At 43.5% G+C, this 21142-nt stretch overlaps 3 protein-coding genes and 1 non-coding gene across 6 annotated transcripts in view; all 4 read right to left on the reverse strand.

Moving 5' to 3' along the window:
• mapkbp1 (mitogen-activated protein kinase binding protein 1) overlaps positions 1-4034 on the reverse strand; it is a 73302-nt gene extending 69268 nt beyond the window's left edge. Inside the window, exon 1 of the mRNA XM_045694835.1 lies at positions 3008-4034. Within this exon, the coding sequence (XP_045550791.1) occupies positions 3008-3154 (147 nt within the window). The 5' untranslated portion in view covers positions 3155-4034. The remainder of the gene's footprint in view (positions 1-3007) is intronic.
• A 689-nt stretch (positions 4035-4723) lies between these two features.
• On the reverse strand, positions 4724-4796 carry trnaf-gaa (transfer RNA phenylalanine (anticodon GAA)). The gene has a single exon. It is a non-coding gene; the product is annotated as a tRNA-Phe (tRNA).
• A 3837-nt stretch (positions 4797-8633) lies between these two features.
• LOC106602301 (type-1 angiotensin II receptor A) lies at positions 8634-9642 on the reverse strand. Its single transcript, XM_045694882.1, has 2 exons — positions 8833-9642; positions 8634-8666 (listed from the first exon to the last, which is right to left on the reverse strand). Exons 1-2 carry the CDS (start codon positions 9640-9642, stop codon positions 8634-8636), a joined length of 843 nt encoding a protein of 280 aa, XP_045550838.1.
• A 1101-nt stretch (positions 9643-10743) lies between these two features.
• The window catches only part of mgaa (MAX dimerization protein MGA a), a 38563-nt gene continuing 28164 nt past the window's right edge, over positions 10744-21142 (reverse strand). For 2 of the 3 annotated variants that reach the window (XM_014194859.2, XM_014194858.2), the window contains exons 15-25: positions 19979-20940; positions 19666-19794; positions 17995-18106; positions 17424-17803; positions 17227-17316; positions 17001-17126; positions 15829-15940; positions 15380-15748; positions 15069-15236; positions 14896-14979; positions 10744-14782 (exon numbers count right to left, since the gene is read on the reverse strand). In XM_014194859.2, the coding sequence (XP_014050334.2) occupies positions 13956-14782; positions 14896-14979; positions 15069-15236; positions 15380-15748; positions 15829-15940; positions 17001-17126; positions 17227-17316; positions 17424-17803; positions 17995-18106; positions 19666-19794; positions 19979-20940 (3359 nt within the window). In that variant the 3' untranslated portion in view covers positions 10744-13955. The remainder of the gene's footprint in view (positions 14783-14895; positions 14980-15068; positions 15237-15379; positions 15749-15828; positions 15941-17000; positions 17127-17226; positions 17317-17423; positions 17804-17994; positions 18107-19665; positions 19795-19978; positions 20941-21142) is intronic. The other variant, XM_014194860.2, reaches the window with a different exon arrangement.

The raw sequence follows: 21142 nt of genomic DNA on the forward strand, positions 1-21142 counted from the left end.
CACTGGTCTCTACCCACACACACACACACCCCACACACACACACACACTGCTGTTACAGCTCCACATATGCTGCTGCTACAGCTCAGTCGTTTTATCTATTCTGTTGCCTATTCACTACATACTGTGCCTTCAGAAAGAATTCAGAACCCTTGACTTTTTCCACATTTTGTTAGGTTACAGCCTTATTCTAAAATGGAATAAATCGTTTTTTTCCCCTCAATCTACACACAATACCCCATAATGACAAAGCAAAAACAGGTTTTTAGAAATGTTTGCTAATTTATTACAAATAAAAACTTAAATATCACATTTAAATAAGTATTCAGACCCTTCAGGCTGTGTGCTTAGGGTTTTTGTCCTGTTGGAAGGTGAATCTTCACCCCAGTCTGAGGCGCTCTGGAGATGGTTTTCATCAGGGATCTCTCTGTACCTTGCCTCAATCCTGACTAGTCTCCCAGGCCCTGCCGCTGAAAAACATCCCCACAGCATGATACTGCCACCACCATGCTTCACCGTAGGGATGGTGCCAGGTTTCCTCCAGAAGTGACGCTTGTCATTCAGGCCAAAGAGTTCAATCTTGGTTTCATCAGACCAGAGAATTGTGTTTCTCATGGTCTGAGAGTCTTTAGGTGCCTTTTGGGAAACTAAGCGGGCTGTCACGTGCCTTTTAATGAGTGGCTTCCGTCTGGCAACTCTGCCATAAAAGCATGATTGATGGAGTGCTGCAGAGATGGTTGTCCTTCTGGAAGGTTCTCTCCCATCTCCACAGAGGAACTCTAGAGCTCTGTCAGAGTGACCATTGGGTTCTTGGTCACCTCCCTAACCAAGGCCCTTCTCCCTCGATTGCTCCGTTTGGCCGGGAGGCCATCTCTAGGAAGAGTCTTGGTGGTTCAAAACGTCTTCCACTGTGTTCTTGGGGACCTTCAATGCTGCAGAAATAGTTTGGTACCCTTCCCCAGATCTGTGCCTCGACATAATCCTGTCTCGGAGCTCTACGGACAATTCCTTCGACCTCTTACCTTGGTTTTTGGTCTGACATGCACTGTCAACTATGGGACCTTATACAGACAGGTGTGTGCCTTTCCAAATCATGTCCAATCAATTGAATTCACCACAGGTGGACTCCAAGTTGTAGAAACATCTCAAGGATGATCAATGGAAACAGGATGCACCTGAGCTCAATTTCAAGTTTCATAGCAAAGGGTCTGAAAACGTATGTAAATAAGGTATTTCATTTTTACATTAAAAAAAAAATACATTTGCAAACATTTCTGAAAACCTGCTTTGTCATTATGGGGTATTTTGTGTAGATTGCTGAGGATTTGTATTTATTTAGATGTTTCCAATTCCCAATAACAGCACTTACAGTTGACTGGTTCAACTTTGACAGGGCAGAAATTTTACACACTGACTTGTTGGAAAGGTGGCATCCTATGACTGTGCCACATTGAAAGTCACTGAGTTAGGCCATTCTACTGCCAATGTTTGTTTATGGAAATTGTATGGCTGTGTGCTCGATTTTATACACCTGTCGGCAACAGGTGTGGCTGAAATAGCCGAATCCACTAATTTGAAAGGCTGTCCACATATTTCTGTATATATAGTGTAGCTACTTCAATTACCTCGTACCCTTGCACATCGATTCAATAGTGTTACTCCCTATATAGTCATGTTATTTTTACTCTTTATTGTTATTCACTGTGTATTTAGTCCTTATGTCAGTATTTATTGGCTACCCGGTGGTCTACACCTGCTGTATACGGTGCATGTGTCAATGTTAGTCTACACCTACAAATAAAATTGTATTTACTATACATGAAAGCTTGTCATATTGATTACATTCGTGGACTTAAACTTCAAATGTACAGTATTATTGTCACAGATGGAGATTTAGCCAACAAACAAAAAACTGGACAGTTTTATCTCAATCTCTTCATTCAAAGACTCAATCATGGACACTCTTACTGACAGTTGTGGCTGCTTTGCGTGATGTATTGTTGTCTCTACCTTCTTGCCCTTTGTGCCGTTGTCTGTGCCCAATGATGTTTGTACCATGTTTTGCGCTGCTACCATGTTGTGATGCTGCCATGCTATGTTGTTGTCTTAGGTCTAGGTCTCTCTTTATGTAGTGTTGTTTATGTAGTCCATATTTTTATTTAAAAAATACATTTTTAATCCCAGCCCCTGTCCCCGCAGGAGGCCTTTTGCCTTTTGATAGGCCGTCATTGTAAATAAGAATTTGTTCTTAACTGACTTGCCTGGTTAAATTAAGGGTAAATAAAATACATAAAAAAATGTTATCAACTGAACTTGGCTAATGTTTTTTTCTTTATTGCTTTGTAGGGGGTTCAGTCAGGCACACGTCACGTGTGTGCCTTTGTGAGAGAGAAAACACAGATCGCTTGTACCCTACATGTGAATGGAAGGATCCTAGCTGTCTGTGAGAGGTAGGTGTCACATGCCATGTGTGTCACATGCCATTTTCTCACGTCAACACTAAAGGGAGCAATACTAGGGAACAGTTCTCCTATATAATCAACTTACAGTTGCAAATATCCTAGCCTTTGTCCATAAGAATCACTGTAACTGCAATTGGGACAGTAATATACTAGTTATAACCAATTACTTCAACATGAAGATATGGAGTTAACTGCAGGACTAGGCTACTATGAGGGATGAGGATTTATGCTACGAACAACCTCCACAGGGTTGTTGCTGCAAAGGGGAATAAGCCTGCATGCAATGTTCATGTTTTTGGTTTATGATCAGTGACACACTTCCCTAAATATGTCATGTTTCTGGACTCTATGAGGAAGCAGACAATTATTTCCACTGGAAAGCAATGTACTGATCATTTCATTTTACCGGTAGATTAACGCTATTTCAATTAGGCCTATATAAACATTATCGTGATATTGCCTGGAAGGTCGCTCGTTGTGTTTGATAGCAAACCTACAAGCTGGTTATAATGGTCTACTACTGTTCCTATCCAAGCCAGATACATACCTTGTTACTGAGATTCTCTTTATGGTTCCGATCTTTATTCCTTCTCAATTTGATAGATGGCGAGCGGAGAAGATTTTTGATCCGACTCTTTATTGTGGAACCCTCCACCGTCATCATGAAATCTAAATTCTGACTGATCTCAGACATCGGTTGATAGATCTAGTACATGAAATCTGGGAACCAGTGGTGATAGCCAGACAAAACCAAATGTTGTTCAGCAAAAATAAATACAAAGATAAAATAAAGATTAATTTGCTGTCATGCTTCCTTCTGGTTCAATGCGATACGTGATACGTTGGCGTGATGTGTGCGGTTCCCGTTCATTACATGCCCTGCTCTGCCTGGAAAGCTTTTCTACAGTATCCGTCCTTCTTGCATTACATTCTGATCCACTGAGAGAGCTATTTCTCTGGATGCATTTGGAAAAATTGTCCATGTTCCCAGATTGTCAACAGTAGTAGCTAGCTACTTCGATGATCGGCTTCCTGGAGACTGTCAGTCACGCCGCGACTCCTCGTCTTGTGTCATTGCGTCCTCCGCGATGAGAACTGCCACTGGTGAAACTGGATCTGCGGCACAATACCAGTTCTTGGTTAGCTACTGTAGCTAGCCAAGCTTTCTGACAATGTCCCGGCTGTCTCTTTCGTCCCCACATTGGGCAAGAAAGATACTGCCGTTAGCTAAACCACATGCTCAAGAAGAATATGCCCAGTGCTATTGCCTACTAGCATGCCATTTAACAACATTAGCAAGCTAGCTAGGTACTGTAGGCTAACGTTGTGCATAGCCCCCAAGCACTGTCAGTGACAGGCCAGCTAACTAGCTACCTTGCCGTTTCTGTCAATCTTTTTCTGTTTATTCCAAGCAGGGTTGAATGACAACCGCTTGCGACACTGATATCTATATTTTACTTTCCCGTTGAGAAGTTTTGGGCAGGACTGTCAGGGCAAACCTCAGTCTCGCCTCGTAGCAAGCGTCAACATTTGACAGTCATCTGTTGATTACTTTGGAAAAGCATTCTGACCCAGATCTCACCAGCAGCAGCTCACCAAGTCAATGTCGCCATCTAGTGGTTAAAATTGTCCCACTCCATTTCATGTGCAGCTCGTCCCTTTAACAGTAAATTGGTTTTCGTCCTCTCCACTCGAATGCAAAATTTGAAAGAAAACAGTTGTTGAAAGCCGCTTTTTAGTAATTTATATGTAAACAGAGAATTCTAGTCGCGTTGTAAAACATTTTCGAATATTTTGTTTTCAAGACTAACATTTTATTTACCTTTTCATGTACAGGCATTACACTGACAAACACAACTTAATAGTTTTAGTTTACTTTTTTACATTACTTAGACCTCATTTTAACAAACATGGCTTTGTGTGGGAACTGGGAAGTGACATTGACAATATATGAAATCTTTCCCAGACACCAATGCATGCTAGTCTTGGTACCAACCTGACAAACATTCCACTCTTCTCACTCTCATGTGCCAAAGGGTTAGTGCTATCCGGGATCCTTGGGACTTCCTACGCGAAACACCAACCGCATTTTACTGTTCCACTTCGATGGGACGTTGAGTTGCTCATTGTTTTTGACAATGAGACGCTGGGCCAATTGTGCACTGCCCTATGGGACTCCCAATCACGGCTGGATGTGACACGGCCTGGATTCGAACCAGGGACGCCTTAAACCACTGCGCCTCGGCAGCCCAAAAAGATTGCCTGCCGAAACCCGGGATCGAACCAGGGACCTTTAGATCTTCAGTCTAACGCTCTCCCAACTGAGCTATTTCGGCTGGTTATCAGAACTGTCATTTAAGTGTGTCCATAACACGTGGAGCCACGAAAATATAATTCAAATTATAACAAAGTCAAAAACAAAAATGTTGCTGTTAGCTAGGAAAGTTAATGCGTTTTGTAGTTGGTATATATTTAGTTTCAGAATTTAGACCCTAGACGCGAGCTAGCCATTTTTGAAAGATACCACAGTCCCAAAGTCAAAATGTGCTAACTAGTGGAAACCGTTTCGTCTTGACAAAAAGAAAACGGTTGCTGGAGAAATTAACTGACGAGTTCCAATAGTTGCGTAACCTTTGGAATGAAGGACAGCTGTGAGGCTTATCAAATCAGATCTGCTTGAGCTATTTTTCAATCGCTTTGGTGCCATTTTCACAAGTATGCAGGACATTTTAAAAACTTTTAGTACAAAACTCCTTGTAACACATTCGGTCTTGCATTCAAAACCGTTCATTGTGCATTCATTTTGTTTGGAGACATCTTTCACCACATACAGTAACCATTGATCCAAAATATAAGTTTACTGAAATATAACTAAAACAATGGTTTAAATCACCAAAACACAACATAATTTCTATTCAATTTAGTTGGTTTTAACCCATTAATCCAATGGCAAAAAAAATGCAAGATACATGTTTCAAAATTGCCCCTTGAAGGGCTGAAAGTAATATGCTACAGTACTGTAAGTCACAGGCCATGGCACTGTTTTCACAGGCTATTCACTTGCACTACCCCTCAAAATTGATTGAAAATCAATCTTTTCTATCCCATGTGTGGGCAAAAAAGGTGTGAAGACATCTTCCACAATCATATGGTAATCATGTATTGCGTTTTAAAGTATTGTACTTATGTACTGTAATGTTCTTGTGTGGCTCAGTTGTGCATGACACTAGTAACAACAGGGATGTGGGTTTGATTTACTGTAGTCACTTTGGATGAAAGAATCTGCTACATAAATGGCATGGAATATAGTATACTACTGGCCAATGCAATTTTACTGTAGTAAAGCAGTGTGAAAACCGCCCAACACCAATAAGAAGAGACTTGCTCAGGCCAAGAAACACGAGCAATGGACATTTGACCGGTGGAAATCTGTCATTTGTCTGATGAGTCCAAATTTGAACTTTGGTTCCAACCACCATGTCTTTGTAAGAAGCATGATCTCCACATGTGTGGTTCCCACCGTGAAGCATGAAGGTGGTGGTGTGATGGTGCTTTGCTGGTGACATTGTCTGTGATTTATTTAGAATTCAAGGCACACTTAAACAGCATGGCTATCATTTGTTTTTCAACAGGACAATGACCCAAAACACACCTCCAGGCTGTGTAAGGACTATTTGGCCAAGGAAAAGCAGCCAACAAGTGCTCAGCATTTTTTGGAACTCCTTCAAGACTGTTGGAAAAGCATTTCAGGTAAAGCTGGTTGAGAGAATGCCAAGAGTGTGCAAAGCGGTCATCAAGGCAAAGGGTGGCTACTTTGAATAACCTCAAATATATTTAGATTTGTTTAAAACATTTTTGGTTACTACATGATTCCATGTGTTATTTTATCCCTATTATTCTACAATGTAGAAAATATAAAAAATAAAGAAAACCCTTGAATGAGTGGGGTGTGTGCAAACTTTTGACTGGTACTGTATATAAGTATGATATATATTTGTATACTTTACAAACATACAATTCCATTCTATAGATTTCAAAATACACTGCTCAAAAAAAATAAAGGGAACACTAAAATAACACATCCTAGATCTGAATGAATTAAATAATCTTATTAAATACTTTTTTCTTTACATAGTTGAATGTGCTGACAACAAAATCGCACAAAAATAAATCAATGGAAATCCAATTTATCAACCCATGGAGGTCTGGATTTGGAGTCACACTCAAAATTAAAGTGGAAAACCACACTACAGGCTGATCCAACTTTGATGTAATGTCCTTAAAACAAGTCAAAATGAGGCTCAGTAGTGTGTGTGGCCTCCACGTGCCTGTATGACCTCCCTACAACGCCTGGGCATGCTCCTGATGAGGTGGCGGATGGTCTCCTGAGGGATCTCCTCCCAGACCTGGACGAAAGCATCCGCCAACTCCTGGACAGTCTGTGGTGCAACGTGGCGTTGGTGGATGGAGCGAGACATGATGTCCCAGATGTGCTCAATTGGATTCAGGTCTGGGGAACGGGCGGGCCAGTCCATAGCGTCAATGCCTTCCTCTTGCAGGAACTGCTGACACACTCCAGCCACATGAGGTCTAGCATTGTCTTGCATTAGGAGGAACCCAGGGCCAACCGCACCAGCATATGGTCTCACAAGGGGTCTGAGGATCTCATCTCGGTACCTAATGGCAGTCAGGCTACCTCTGGCGAGCACATGGAGGGCTGTGCCGCCCCCCAAAGAAATGCCACCCCACACCATGACTGACCCACCACACCATGACTGACCCACCGCCAAACCGGTCATGCTGGAGGATGTTGCAGGCAGCAGAACGTTCTCCACGGCGTCTCCAGACTCTGTCACGTCTGTCACATGTGCTCAGTGTGAACCTGCTTTCGTCTGTGAAGAGCACAGGGCGCCAGTGGCGAATTTGCCAATCTTGGTGTTCTCTGGCAAATGCCAAATGTCCTGCACGGTGTTGGGCTGTAAGCACAACCCCCACATGTGGACGTCGGGCCCTCATACCACCCTCATGGAGTCTGTTTCTGACCGTTTGAGCAGACACATGCACATTTGTGGCCTGCTGGAGGTCATTTTGCAGGGCTCTGGCAGTGCTCCTCCTGCTCCTCCTTGCACTAAGGCGGAGGTAGCGGTCCTGCTGCTGGGTTGTTGCCCTCCTACGGCCTCCTCCACATCTCCTGATGTACTGGCCTGTCTCCTGGTAGCGCCTCCATGCTCTGGACACTACGCTGACAGACACAGCAAACCTTGCCACAGCTCGCATTGATGTGCCATCCTGGATGAGCTGCACTACCTGAGTCACTGGTGTGGGTTGTAGACTCCGTCTCATGCTACCACTAGAGTGAAAGCACCGCCAGCATTCAAAAGTGACCAAAACATCAGCCAGGAAGCATAGGAACTGAGAAGTGGTCTGTGGTCCCCACCTGCAGAACCACTCCTTTATTGGGGGTGTCTTGCTAATTACCTATAATTTCCACCTGTTGTCTATTCCATTTGCACAACAGCATGTGAAATGTATTGTCAATCAGTGTTGCTTCCTAAGTGGACAGTTAGATTTCACAGAAGTGTGATTGACTTGGAGTTACATTGTGTTGTTTAAGTGTTCCCTTTATTTTTTTGAGCAGTGTATGTATATAGTAGACAAACCAGTTTAAAATAGTTAAGTATTTAAACAAATGAAACGACAATCAAGCATTAACTTTTACTTTATATGAACATGTATTGCAATGTGAAACATTTCTTGATGAAACTGATTAAGTTTGGTGAAAAAGTTAGTACAACACAAAATCATACTTAGTCAATTGAAAATGTGATTAAAAAACGGACTTTTGGGAGTTTTGTATTGAGTTGTGAAAATGTACCAAAACATGTCACCAAAACAAATAAATGATTGAAGAAAAAAACAAAACAATGATGTTATATGAATATTCTAATAAAGCCCAGTCTCTGGAGTGGAATGTAATAGCTGAACAGACTGGTAACCAGGCTAAATGCATGCATCATTGCCTACATTTTCTCTGCATCCCTCTAGCAGCTGACAAAATGCATCTAAAAGCACATCTCAGCTCAGTTGGACTACACTGACTGAAGGAGGTCCTCCAAAATGTTTCTTTCCACTCCATGCATAATTACTCCAACAGACTCTACAACCAACAGACTCTAGTGCTTTACTGACCAGCTCCCAAAGCCCCTCTTGGATGTGGAAAATAAAGGGATCCAGAATAGCATTGAGGCAGTAGAGTAACTGGGATGACTCCACTAGGAGGTTCACAACATTGGCCACCCTACATGTATTAGTGTGGTCATACAACATGAAGAAGATGATGCAAGCTATAATATGGAGCAACTGCCCTGGTACCCAGCACACAAAAAAATTGGCTATGAAAACTGCAATCAGCCAGATGGTCTTGTCCCCCCGGCCCTGCATGTTGCCTGCAGCCCACTGCTGCCGCGACTGCCTCATCCGGGCTATAATCTTCATGTAGGAAGGGATGATGAGGAGCAAGGGAACAGACACCTGCACAGAGTAGTAGGATAACAGATTGTAGGTGGCTGCGCGGTACCTGAACCTTGAGGTCACCACAGTTCCACAGTAGCGGATGCCGCTCTTCCGCTCCCTGTAGTTGATGTTAGGATAGCTGAGGTAAATGAGCAGGATGGTAATGGCCCATAGGAGCAGTGAGACCAGGGCAGCGTTGCGGGGGGTGCGGACCATCCGTGACTCGAGTGGGAAGACAATAGCCAGGAAGCGGTCGGTGCTGACAACACAGATAAACATGGTGCTGGAGGTCAGACCCACAAAGTGGAGTATGTTACTCAGGATGCACAGTGAACTGCCCATGCTCCAGTCATAGTTCTCACTAACATAGATAGCCCTGGGCGGTATGGAGGCCAGGTACGCTAGGTCACACAGAGCTAGGTTCAGTACTCCGATGGAGCCGATACTCCAAGGTCGAGACGGTTTGAGGCAGATCACCAGGCTACAGACGTTTCCAAAGATACCGAGCAGTGAGAGGGTATGGTAGAATGGAGGAATGATGGTTACAGCGTAGTTGCGGGTTGAGCTGCAGTCCTCGAAGGGGACTAAGGGCAGGGAAAGGTCTTCAATAATCGACGATGAGCCGTTTCTTCGCAATAACCAGCTGGGGACGGAGTCCTTTTCAGACATGTTCCTGTCACCAGAGTTCCTGTCACCAGAGTTCCTTTCACCAGAGTTCCTTTCACCAGAGTTCCTTTCACCAGAGTTCCTGTCACCAGAGTTCCTTTCACCAGAGTTCCTTTCACCAGAGTTCCTTTCACCAGAGTTCCTTTCACCAGAGTTCCTGTCACCAGAGTTCCTTTCACCAGAGTTCCTTTCACCAGAGTTCCTTTCACCAGAGTTCCTTTCACCAGAGTTCCTTTCAACAGAGTTCCTGTATCAACTGATAATTGAATAAATGTGTCAGATCAAACAATTACAAATTCAAATCATCTGTCAAATCACATTTATAAAAAAAATGGTAATACACTGGGAAAGACACTCTAGAGTAATATTCTAATTTCTGATATGAAATCACACTTTTGTAACAATAACAAGCAAAATGTCTTCATTCTAACATTCATAAACAACTTTGAGCAAACTTTTAGACAACATAGAAGAAATATAACTGAAACATATATAATAAAACTAAAGTAACACAGAGATAGTTCTGATCAACACTTACCCTTGAAGAACGCAGCTGCACTTGAGAACCTTTAAAGTGTTCTGCAACTTTGTTCACAGCTTTTTATCACACCATGGCATCATTACGTCGGAAGATCATGGCTTTGTCCCAAATGGCACCCCATTCCCTTTACAGTGCACTACTTTTGGCCAGGGCCCATAGGGCTTTGGTCAAAAATAGTGCACTATATAGGAAATGGAGTGCCGTTTGGGATACGCATTGCTACGAATTCTATTTGACATGGGAAATGAATGATATTGTCCGGTAATGAATAAGGTCATGAGTTTGCAATTAGATCCCATGGGTCAATTGGGAAAATGTCAGATCTCTCCCTTTCCACATATTTAAAAAGGGCAAATGAAACCGACATTAGAAGATTACTTAGCATTTTAACAATCAGTTACCCATGCATGTTTCTTTCACAATATTCCTGTAATACCTTTTCATATATGTTCAAAGTCAGATGTACAGTTACAGTAAGTCACTTAATCATTAAAGTAATATTACTATTCAAATCATATAACATAATGTAACTGCGTGATAAATGTATATCTAGGCAGCCCACATTCATCGTTAGATTTTATTTCAAGGCGTCTTAATTTCTCTTATGCCAACATCCTAAACATAACGGTTATTGACACCATATAAAAATATCAGAAATACCTTTACAAAAACAACTCCATTATCAGAAGAAAAAAAACAGTCTTAAAAGTGGAAAAAAGTAATTATTTACATGGCCTATTATTATAAAAACATGTATTTTATACTTTATACAGAAATGAAATCTACACTTCATGCTTCTAGCAAAAAAGTATTGATGCTGTTTAACAAGAGGGTTGGTTGGCTGTTAATTCTGCAAGCTTACCTCTTAGCAGCATAAAAATAATTACAGCAAATGTATTTCCCCCAATTTAACATCGAATAAATTTTCCCTCAAATGGCACCCTCTTCCCTATAAAGTGCACTATTTTTGACCAAAAGTAGTGCACTATATAGGGAGTAGTGCACTATTTTTGACCAAAAGTAGTGCACTATATAGGGAGTAGTGTGCCATTTGGGACGCCACCTCTACTCCTATTATATAGTGAACGTCACGGTCTGATTATTACATACATCACTGAACAAGTAAAGCTGCTCTTAGAAAGGTCACATCCTACAGGGACCTATTAGGTAGGATATTGCTTATTAAGTTTACGTTGAGATTTGTTGTCTGCGGTGCACACAGTGGTTAGTGTCGCAAACAGTGTGCCATACAAAAACAGATGAAATGTCCCTTAACCTTTAAGGCTTAATTCACTACGACCGAGAACTTTCCTTGCATCAAACACGAAGATATGGCAAGCAGGGCCTACTCTACTCCAATATGGAGACAGGGCCTCTGAAACAGTCATATACACTCAACAGTACAGTATAGTACTATGAACACAAACAGCCTCTGCACTATCGGCTGTCTGTCTACAGATCATCTTGCTCTGATGGTAGAGATATACTCTAAAACCAGAACATACTGGACACCCTTAAAATGTAGAGTTCCTGGTAGCTTAATATTATGTGAAATTCACTGCATCTCCTCTTTAAAATAAGGGGAAGAAAAGCAACAGATCAGGGCCCGTTTTTAAGCGTCAGATCCTTGTAAGCTTATTCCTTATGATCTAAAAGGCTAAACTGATTCTAGATACACTACGTGACCAAAATGACAAACAGACCTTAACCCTTACAAGTATGCATATACATGCTCTCCTACATACACAAACATACCCTCATACACTACATGACCAAAAGTATGTGGACACCTGCTCGTCGAACATCTTATTCCAAAATCATGGGCAGTAACACGGAGTCAGTTAAGAACAAATTCTTATTTACAATGACGGCCTACCCCGGCCAAACTCCGACAACGCTGGGCCAATTGAGCGCCGCCCTATGGGATTTCCAACCACGGCCGGATGTGACGCCTCAGACCGCTGCGCCACTCAGGAGCCCAACTAGATGTTGGAACATTGCTGCAGGGACTTTCTTTCAATCAGCCACAAGAGCATTAGTGAGGTCAGGCACTGATGTTACGCGATTAGGCCTGGATCGCAGTCGGCGTTCCAATTCATCCCAAAGGTGTTCGATGGGGTTGAGGTCAGGGCTCTGTGCAGGCTAGTAAAGTTCTTCCACACCGATCGACAAACCACTTCTGTATGGACCTCGCGTTGTGCACAAGGGTATTGGTGGCCTTCCCCAAACTGCTGCCACAAAGTTGGAAGCACAGAAGAATGTCATTGTATGCTGTAGCGATAAGATTTCCCTTCACTGGAACTAAGGGGCCTAGCCCGAACCATGAAAAACAACCCCAGAACATTATTCCTCCTCCACCAAACTATGCGTTGGGGCAGGTAGCGTTCTCCTGGCATCCGCCAAAACACAGATTAGTCCGTCGGACTGCCAGATGGTGAAGCATGATTCATCACTCCAGAGAACGCGTTTCCACTGCTGCAGTCAAATTGCGGCGAGCTTTACACCACTCCAGCCGACGCTTGGCAATGCGCATGGTGATCTTTGGTTGGGGTGTGGCCGCTCGGCCACGGAAACTAATTTTATGAAGCTCCCAACGAACAGTTCTTGTGCTGACGTTGCTTTCAGAGGCAGTTTGGAACTCAGTAGTGAGTGTTGTAGCCGAGGACCGATTATTTTTACGCGCAGCGCGCTTCAGCGTTCCTGTTTTGAGCTTGTGTGGCCTACCACTTCGTAGCTGAGCCGTTGTTACTCCTAGACGTTACCACTTCACAATAACAGCACTTAGTTGACTGGGGCAGCTCTAGCAGGGCAGAAATTTGACAAACTGACTTTTTGGAAAGGTGGCATCCTAGGTGCCACGTTGAAAGTCACTGAGCTCTTAAGGCCATTTTACTGCCAATGTTTGTCTATGGAGATTGCATGGCCGAGTGCTCGATTTTATACACTTGTCACCAACTGGTGTGGCTGAAATAGCCGAATCCACTAATTTGAAGAGAAAAACATGACTCCTGACTGTCAGAACAGTGTCATGTCAGTCTTTGCATTTCAAGTCAATATACTGTATATATTGATACAAACAAACATCTTTGGATATCCAATAGGCACGTTAGGTAGTGCCGCTTATAAAACAAAAGTGCAGAAGACATAAATAAAAACCTTTTTTTTTTTTTTTTTTTTACAAGGATCTCAAAGGCCCAGTGTTTTAGATACATTTACACACTATGAGGTTGGATTAATACTGTGAAATTGTGAAAATTCTGATCATGTGCTTTTAGTGTAAGAGTGGTTTGAAAATACATTTCAACCCATTTTGGTGGGATGGGGTTTAGGCCTGCCCGGTGACGTCACCAGGCAATAAATAAGTTAATATACCAAAAAACGCTCGTTTTCCCCTAGCAAATTTGCATAAGAAATTGCTCTTTGCTAAGAAACTATTTTTGACCATGTTAACTGAAAACAATCATTGTAAGCTACTTAATTGTTACCAAGAAATGATTTGACAGAGATAAAAACGGCTACATTGTACCTTTAAATGTAGTTATCCCTGATTGGTTGAGCCACATAAGGGTCATATTTATTACAGCACACCGTGGCGAAACTTTTTGCAACAGAAAAACAAAAATGAACATTTCTTATTGGACAAGTTCAGGTAGTAGTCCAACCCTGTTTCAGTCAGTTTTTGTCAGTTTGGTGACAAATGAGTACGACCCATGTGAGTAAGGATCTTGAGGAGAGATGGCTACAACATTGACCCTAAGTTAATTAGTGCTTAGTTCTACGTCTGAGGGTTGTTCTTAAGTCCTAGTGGGGCTAGCCTCGGCATTGGCCTCATCTGCAGTAGCGGGGGCGGGGCTAGGGCATCCCCCGGCTTATCAATGGACTCCAGCACCTTGGCCACGCCAACTTTCATCTGCAACAGCGGAGGCGGGGTCAGCGCCTTTTGAAGTACACCGTGACCTTTTGCGGTGCATGCTGGTCCTTGTGGGCAGTGCCCATTGACAATCGGAGCAGGAGCAAAACCTGTCTCTGTTGGTTTCTCGTTGGATCCAGAACCCACTTTAAGGTCCTCTGCCTGTGGCACTGGCAGGCCTGGGCCTTTGGAAGCCTCATCCTGTCCTTGTCTCTCTTTCAGCCCCAGAAGGTCCTCGTCAAGTCTCAGAAACAAGGGGCTGAGGGAGCGCTCGTCATCTCCATCTCTGATGATTTCCTTCTCTGCCTGCGGCGGTGGTGGTGGTGGTGGTGAGGACCGGTCCGTCCCAGCCTCCCCAGGCTCAGTGGCTGGTTTGTGGGTGACCACTGGAAGACCACTGGGGCTGATGTTGTCTGTGGTCATCTGCTGGTTGAGGAAGACGATCTCGTTGAGGAGAGATGTCAGACTCTCGTCTTCAACGTCACCTTCTTCGTTGTCTTCGTCCTCCTCATCAGAATTCCGGTCTGCGTCGTTGATCTTTACACCGTCTCCAGAGTGGTCCAACTGCTTCCCCAGCTCCCCGTCCTCCAGCCCACTTCCCTTACCCTTCACTGGAGATGGCCTCCTCGGAGTTCCCCCTGACACACCTGGAGGGGCTTTGACCAGTGAAATCACATTGGCGCTATGAGGAACTGAAAAATGGGAAACAAAATAACAGTTTTGTCTCAATGGGAAAAACATTCAGCTAACTTAATCAGATTCATAGATTTCTACATCCAAGCGGTAAAAACGTGTCGGAAGTTACCTCCCCTGTTGAGGATATTACGAGGTGGAGTGAGAGAAATGGGTTGTGACATTGAGGGGATACAGATGGTAACTGAAGCGACACCTAAAAAAAGAAATTTAAGAAGAATCAGAATCAAATCAACAAGAAATGTGGTTTGAAACTTTGAGTACATTGAGTCACTGAAAGCCTACCTGGTATTAGAGACCGTTGCATTTCGATTCCAGTGACGCGTCCTACCGGCAGCAGAGAACTGGCAGGCTGCATTGGGCTCTTAGTGATCCCCTGCTGAGATGGTATCACTTCCCCCACTATTGACAGCATTTGAGGAGGGAGAAACCGAGCATGAACAGGTGGGGAATCTGTTGGGGAGGCAGAAAAACAAATCCAAATGATTGACAGTGCTTTATTTCTTCACATGGAAGTTCAGTCTCTAGATCTGCAGTCAGCCTGGCCCATTTGATGCAGCTAGACAGTAACAGGGTCAGAGGGACAGGTGCCTTACCTAGGGGAGGTTGTGGTTTCCTGCGAGACAGGATGTTAGGTCTTGTCCTTTCACCCGGAGAACGACACCTTGAGGGGGGTTTCCTGGAGGGTGGGGAGATGATGGGACTTGTCTTGGGTTGTTGGGGTGCAGGCTGTGGGGGGATAGAGTGAGGGACAGGGGTGGGTACCACCTTTAATCTGAGACCGGGAGCCAGGGATTTTGGCTTAGTCTGTTGATTGCTGCTGGGTGAGATGGCTTTATTGGGTAGGACTGATGACGAGGGGGCGGAGGACGCCCCTCTCCGCTTCCCTTTGAACATCACGTCCATGTTCTTCTGTTTGGTAGAGATGTCCTGAAGCTTCCTGAGGATGAGCTCCTCTGTCTTTCCTGTAGAGAGAGACAACAGGCCAGTGTTACCGGAGGGAGAGACTGGAGAGGAGAGGATAGTCAAATGTAAGGCCCATTACCAGATTTCTGGGAGATTTTCTTGATATAAGCAGCTCGTTCTTCGGTTAGCGCACTCTTCAGTTTTTCCAGGCGTTCGCATTTGTCTCTCAGGTCAATGACTTGTTTTCGGGCCTGTTAAATAACAGAAACAATACTTGGTATCATTTAGTGAAGAGGTTACTTACTAAATAAAACTCGATGCAGTTCAGGGAGGTACTGTATGTCACAAGGCAGCGTCAATTAATTAGTCTGCTAACTCCCCTGAATATGACAATCATTTCCTAAACGAAATCATCAAGAAAAATTTAAATGGCCATAGCTTATTTTACTTAACACTCCCAACAATCAATATTGAAAGTCTCACTCCAGTCTCCTTTCCAGCTCATTGATCACCTAATTTACTTAACAAAAGGCACATCTTAATAAGTGGTCCAGGTATCATCATGACATGGCAGAAGAAGGGGTGAGCTTTTCCTCTTTTGTTCTCTGCTGTTCCTCAAGCAAGGAGGGAGGCCGATGACATCACCAATCCCCATCAGATCAACTCCTTGAAGTTTGCAGTTGTGTCCCCCAAAAATATATAATTTGGCACAAAGCATTTTTTTTACCCTTTAGTGCGTGTAGTACTTTACTGTATCTATACCTGGGATATGTTTTTTCAACAGTAAAAGTTAAAAAAAGTAAAACATTTATTTTTAAAAATGAAAAAAAAATAATAATAAAAAAAAAAAATTGCTGGAGGACGTATAAGTTTCAAGTTGTACCATGTTTATTTATTTTTTATTTAACTAGGCAAGTCAGTTAAGAACAAATTCTTGTTTACAATGACGGCCTACACCGGCTAAACTCTCCCCTAACCCGGACGACGCTGGGCCAATTGTGCGCCGCCCTATGGGACTCCAAATCACGGCCAGTTGTGGTACAGCCCGGGATCGAACCAGTCTGGAGTGACGCCTCTAGCACTGAGATGTAGTGCCTTAGACCGCTGTGTCACTTGGGAGTAATGTAATGGCATCCATGTAATGTGGAAGCCTACACCACCTACTGAAATGTACTGTATGGCATGGTAAATCACATGATACATGAGCTACTCTGGAGAGCTCTGAGGTGTTATGGGTCCTATGGGCCCTGGTCAAAAGTAGTGCACTATATAGGGAACAGGGCGCCATTTGGGATGCATCCTTAGTCTTACCTGCCCAAGGATGAAAACATTAGTAGGTGCCGGGTTGCCAAGGTCCAAAGTCTCTATCAGGGCTTTAAAGCTCTTCCGAAACTCAGCACAGCGTTGTCTCTCATATTTGTTATGCAAGTCCCAGTGCTAATGGTAACATTGAACCAAAAACACCGCAAATTACAACCATGGACACTGAAATCACAGCATAACCATATTTGAAGGAAGGAATAAAAGGTCGTTCCACCTCTTTAGTGCATTTTGCCTTCAATTGTGGAGTGGTGATCTTCATTGCATTGTCCTCCACACTCTCAATGTCAACAAGCTCCTCCTCATCCTGAAAGACAGATGAGTCGTAACGAGAGAATAAAACAACTGGAAAAACCACAATTCTCAAGAGAAGAGATTTAATCAACAGAAACCGAATAATCAATTATTTCTTACACTGATGGTATTAATGACGTGCCCTTTAGCGTTGTAGTTTTTGTCGTCGTCAACGTCAGAATCCTCAGTCTCATCCGAGGAGTTGTCGGTTTTCTCGTCCTCCGTGTCCTCCAGAAGGTCCACCACCTCATCCCTGTCCTCCTCCGTTTCTGCTGTCACTCCTCCCATGCTCTTACCCCCTTGAACCTCTTCTGTGGTCCTCTTTGAGATTGGACCAGGCCTTGGTCTCTGCTCAGACTCACCGCAGGTGGAGACAACTGAGGAAGACGAGAGAGCAGAGGAGACTTTCCCTTCTTTCTTCCAGTTGGCGTGCAGCTTCTCGATCTTCTGCTGGGAACCGATGTACTTAATGTTCGTCAGTATCTGTTCCTCAGACTCTCCTGTGGAGGAAACATGTTGGTTGAATGTACAATCAATCAGTCAGTCAAATGCATTCATCTACAAAGACCTTTTTTACATTAGTTGTCGCAAACCCACAGAATACAGAATGTTGACATGTTACAGGAGGAGAGAGGAAGTACATAAGAGGAAATGGAGAGTTGGGGGGGTCAAATGTAATGTCCATTATTACCAGTTAACTGGGACATCTTCTTGACATGAACTGCTCTCTCCAGGGTCAGTGAACTCCTCAGCTTCTCCACGTTGGTGCTTTTCTTTGTCAAGACCTGGATCTCCTCCTTCGCCTGGTTAAATAACAGAGTTAACGTGTTATCTATTGAGGATGGTTGCTTCAACGAAACAAAACTAGAGCGCCGCTCTGATTGGCCACAATAACAAAATACACAAATATGACCTTTTATGAGTCCCAAATCGCGACCTATTCCATATATAGTGCCATAGGGCTCTGGTCAAAAGTAAAGCTGGTAATTGCTAGGGACCTCACAATATGACATTATCACAGTACTTAGGTGCTGATACTATATGTATTGTGATTCTAACTATATGTACTGTGATTCTAACTATTCTATATGTATTGTGATTCTAACTATTCTATATGTATTGTGATTCTAACTATTCTATATGTATTGTGATTCTAACTATTCTATGTATTGCGATTTGATACTTGGATTTTATAATGATTTGATGTTCCAAACATATTGCTCACTATATGTCTGCTGCAGAGAGACAAGAGAGAGCCATGTGAAAATTAGTTTTGATGAGTCATGGAAATAAAAGTGCTGAAAACACGTTGGCTCACTTTTTAAAAATAAGATGGAGAACAAGCTATAAGATGAAAAATAACGGTACTGCCGACTATCGCCAGGTAACCCTACAAATCGATACTTGGGGTCAAAGTATCAATATATACTGGTCCCATGTTTCATGAGCTGAAAAAAAGATCCCAGAAATGTTCCATTCGCACAAAAAGCTAATTTCTTTCAAATGTTGTGCACTAATATGTTCACATCCCTGTTAGTGAGCATTTCTCCATCCCCAAGATAATTCATCCACCTGACAGGTGTGGCATATCAAGAAGCTGATTAAACAGCATTATCATTACACAGGTGCACCTTGTGCTGGGGACAATAAAAGGCCACTAAAATGTGCAGTTTGTCACACAATACAATGCCACTGATGTCTCAAGTTGAGGGAGCGTGCAGTTGACATGCTGACTGCAGGAATATCCACCAGAACTGTTACCAGAGAATGTAATGTTCATTTCTCTACCATAAGCCACCTCCGTCGTCATTTTAGAGAATTTGTCAGTATGTCCAACCGGCCTCAAAACCGCAGACCACGTGTAACCATGCCAGCCCAGGACCTCCACATCCGGCTTCTTCACCTGCGGGATTGTCTGAGACAAGCCACCCGGACAGCTGATGAAACTGTGGAGTATTTCTGTCTGTAATAAAGCCCTTTTGACGGGAAAAACTTGTCCTGATTGGCTGGGCTTGGCTCCCCAGTAGGTGGACCTGGATCCCAAGTCGGTGGAGCTATGCTCTCATAGGCCCACCCATGGCTGCTCCCCTGCCCAGTCATGTGAAATCCATAGATTCGGACCTAATTAATTTATTTCAACTGACTGATTTACTTATATGAACGCTAACTCAGTAAAATGGTTGAAATTGTTGCATTTATAGTTTTGTTCAGTATAATATCGTCCAAAATAACATTGCGATATGCAACTGTATCAATCCCCCCCCAATCACTAGTCAAAAAGTAGTGCACTATATAGGGAATATGGTGCGATTTGGGATGCACCCTTTAATTCAAGGGATTCTATTGACTTATTGGTGCTTACGTCGTTGAGGATTTTAATTTTAGCAGCTTTCTCGTCAAGTTCCAGTGTTTCTCTCAGCTGCTGGAAGCGTCCCTGGAGCTCGGAGCGCCGATGCCTCTCCAGCACGTTGTGTTTGTGCTTCAGCTGCTTCTACAGGACACAACAGAAAGAAGCGCTATCATGGAGTGCAAACTGCAAACTAGACCGTTTACATCTAAATTAGCCCGGGCCTACCCACACAAATAAGACAAACCAAGAAAGAGAGACAGACTACGGTTTAGATGACGGAATTTGAAAACAGACTTGTCTTGTATAAAGCTTAAAGAGTTCTTACACTGATGACGATGAGATCCTCTTCATTAACACAAGAATTAACAGTGTCGTCAGATGAGTTGTCCGTCTCCTCGTCCATGTCGTCAGAGTCGTCCTCATCCTCCATCAGATCCACAACCTCAAACTCCTTCCTCCTCTTCTTCTTCTTTGGTCGTCCTGTCCAGGTCTGGTAGGGTTGATTGACACAAGCCATCCTAGGAAGGAGCTTGGGGTCTACATTGGAGTCCGCTGACGAGATAGGTCTCGAAGTTGCATCTGTCTTTGGAACCGGGGTTATAGGGGGTCTGAGGATTTTGGGGGGCACTCGTCCCATCTCAGGCTGGATCTTAGGATCTGTATTGGAGTCCGTTGTGGAGATAGTGTCAGCTTTAATAAATTTAAACTTGTGGCTTACAGGGGGTTTTGTGCTTTTCTGGCAAGGCAGCATCCAACTATACAGCTCAGACGTGACCTTACAGTCTAGATGGGAGTCCACTGTGGTGGTGGTGGTGGCAACTTTGACACCTGTTTCCCTATCAGTCTTTGTGGGGAATTTGACAGTAATTACTGTGGTTTTCGGGGAAGGCTGCAGCACAGTAAAGCCCCCTACTATAGGCATGACCTTGGAGGAGCCCTGGGCTGGCTGGGCTGGCACCTTGGGACACTTGATGATGATGGGCTCCTTGTTACCCGTCTGAGGAACAATCTTCAAAGTGTACGTCCCGCTATTTGTCTCAGTGGGTGAGAGATTAGCGTTACTGATGTTGAAAGACTTGGAGCCTGATATGGAGGAAGTGACTTCGGGAGGTGTGGTTTTAGGGGCGGTGGTGCTGCCTGGAGTCTTTGGGACAGTGAAAGGGACCAGGGGGATGGTAGTGATGGTGTTCTGCCATGTGGTGAGAGAGGTGGTGGAGGGGGAGCTGTTAAGGGTGGCTGTCGATCCAGAGGCCATGCACGCAGGTGTGGTTAAGCTGATCAAACCCCCTGAAAAGAAAAAGGAGAAAAAGTTCTGCAACTTTCCAATTATAATACACACACACACAAAAAAAAATGTATTCACACAGCACTCATTCAGTGGAGATAATAAGTTCACATTATACATAGACTACTATAGAACTCCCTGATCCGTCTAAAATGTTTAAATCATTGTTCCATAAAATGGTTATTAATGAACCCTTTACATTGA

Source organism: Salmo salar, chromosome ssa01, assembly GCF_905237065.1.
Source record: "Salmo salar chromosome ssa01, Ssal_v3.1, whole genome shotgun sequence".
Taxonomy (NCBI): Eukaryota; Metazoa; Chordata; class Actinopteri; order Salmoniformes; family Salmonidae; genus Salmo; species Salmo salar.